Source organism: Saccostrea cucullata, unplaced genomic scaffold (assembly GCF_032062105.1).
Source record: "Saccostrea cucullata isolate Sc308-1 unplaced genomic scaffold, CSIRO_AGI_Scuc_v1 ctg1369, whole genome shotgun sequence".
Taxonomy (NCBI): Eukaryota; Metazoa; Mollusca; class Bivalvia; order Ostreida; family Ostreidae; genus Saccostrea; species Saccostrea cuccullata.
In genome coordinates, this window is record NW_026930557.1 from 149,255 (window position 1) to 151,580 (window position 2,326).

Consider the following 2,326-nt stretch of genomic DNA (forward strand, 5'->3'; position numbering starts at 1 on the left):
ATAAATGCTTTGTGTCATTTAAACAAATAGTTCAAACTCGAGGCAAGGCACCCTTTTTTAAATCTTTAATTACATATATGTAAATCTGACACATGGCCTTCACGAAAGCTACCACATTCATTTCAGAACAATATTTCTAGATGACAGAGAGAAGTGTTTTACAATTCAGTTTCTGCTTGCAGGTAACAAAGGTATTCCACATACTGAACGAGATAACAACTTATATTTTCTCCTGTAGAAGACAATAAGATTTTAATGCTCACTGACAAATACGTTATTAGAGATTTACGATGATTCAGTTCAATCAATAATTCTACCTGAAAAGTGAAAATTCCTTCGCTGTGCAACACAATTCATTGTCCAATTCTTAACAATCCTGAAACATCAGATAACAATGTAAAAAATATATTTTTTTGTTCATTTCTCTAAATGAAAACATTTCTTTTTGTTAATGATAGTTTATAATACAATAATTTTTGTGGTAGAATTTACGCACAAGAAAAAAGAAAATGTTCTATAATTTTATCCTATCGAAAAAAAAAACCCTTGTATAGCGCCTTTAACATCTTTTCACATCCATAAAAACCATTATTTATCTAACATCCTGTAATATCAATCAAAATATACCCCGAAACAAGCTGCTACGGCAAAGATAGTTTTATTGCTGTAGGAGGCACAGGCGAAGCTGTCACTGTGCTGATCCCACAAGCACCTGCTCCCCATCTGGACCGCCTGGTTCTTATCCTGACCCAGCACCACCTGCACCACGTACTTATACCGGGGCCACCCCAGCTCCTGGATCGCTCGTCTGATGTCGTTGGCCAGTTCTGTCGTTAGAGAACTTCCCATACAGTCTTTATAATTTTGAGATTCAAGTGTCGTACGTAGAATTCGTCTCATTTCTTCTTCCACTATAAAACTTTTGAATCTTTTACCTTCATCTGGTTCTAGTTGATATGTGTTTTCTATTCGTATTCCCTCGTGATGTATGAGTCTATCCGAGGCTACCGAATAATTGTCTGACACAATCCCGGACTTTCCCGGCTTGGGTCCTCTAACCATCCTCTTCTTTGATTTTAACATTGTATCCATTTTGTTAATTAAAGTTAAAAAAAAGAATCAAATTAAGTATTGCACCAGAGAAGTATACCACTGCGTAGAACAGGACAGTTACATAATCTTCACTCCTAGTCGATAGATTCCACTGGGGGAAAGGCTTAAGTCCCTCACTACAGAATAGCGGAATCCACTACTACCAAAACGACCGCACGCCAGTAATTAAATCACTTTCCGGTATCTATACAAAGCGACTGCATTTAAAGGTTCTGTCGGAGAATAGCCAGGCTTCCTAATCCAATAATCCCCGCCAGGTCAATTTATTCCCGAAGTTCGTGCACCATGTATATATAAATACATATACTCCCATTAGCTCGAATTTACCCACGGGCCGTAATTCACTGGATCTTTAAATAATAATTTTAATTTCATTTAAATCCATTAGATTCTATTTTGATTTCATACAAATATATATACTGTAATTGGTCACGGTCATTGATGATTTGATCATACAATACTTTCTATAATCAGTTTTCTTTTACAAAAAAGGAAATCAAAATAAATAAATAAAAAAAAAATAAAGCTTAAAAAATATAAAAATGATTTATTTTTCAGTGGAAGGTTAGGAATCTGGGGCCTTTGATTTTACAAAATTTTCTATATTAAAAATATTATTCAGATCTATAACTGTTTAAATATTAATTTGCAAACATCTAAATATATATAGTGCAGATTCTTTGATATACAAATCATAGTCCCTGAGGGTAGGATGTGGATAAAAAAGCTATTCAAAATTGTACAGTGGCTTATTTTACAAGATTAGCAGGATGTCCCAAAATCTTATCTCCCCCATTATGTAGATTCAATGTTATTCAGGTGTGGGCACTGAATAGGGCGGGGCTAAAATTGGTGAAATGTACATGTATTCAATGGGAAAATCTGTTAAACAATCGTCTTAAATCAAAAAACCATTTCTGGCACATTAATATAAGAATCCTCGTGTGGAAGGGATTCAAGTATTCTTTAAATGATCCATTAATTAAAAAAAAATATAAAAAAAATTGTTTTATATAATTATATATTTTTGACTGTTTTATATTTTTATGGACTTCGTTATCTCCAAATGCTTCCTTCTTTCTGCATATTATATAATTATAAACAATAATTACATTCACGTGATGCTATCAGTAGATTAAAGTCTGATACTTGATATAACTGTCATAAACAAGTGTATATATATTTATCTAATATTGTCAGATAATTCATTTTC

At 33.1% G+C, this 2,326-nt stretch overlaps 1 protein-coding gene across 1 annotated transcript; it reads right to left on the reverse strand.

The window, feature by feature from the left end:
• Nucleotides 1-559: 559 nt before the first annotated feature.
• Nucleotides 560-1,268, reverse strand: LOC134229048 (dynein light chain Tctex-type protein 2B-like). Its single transcript, XM_062710752.1, has one exon. The coding sequence runs from the start codon at nt 1,090-1,092 to the stop codon at nt 613-615; it is 480 nt and encodes a 159-aa protein (XP_062566736.1). The 5' UTR covers nt 1,093-1,268; the 3' UTR covers nt 560-612.
• Between the last annotated feature and the right edge of the window lie 1,058 nt (nt 1,269-2,326).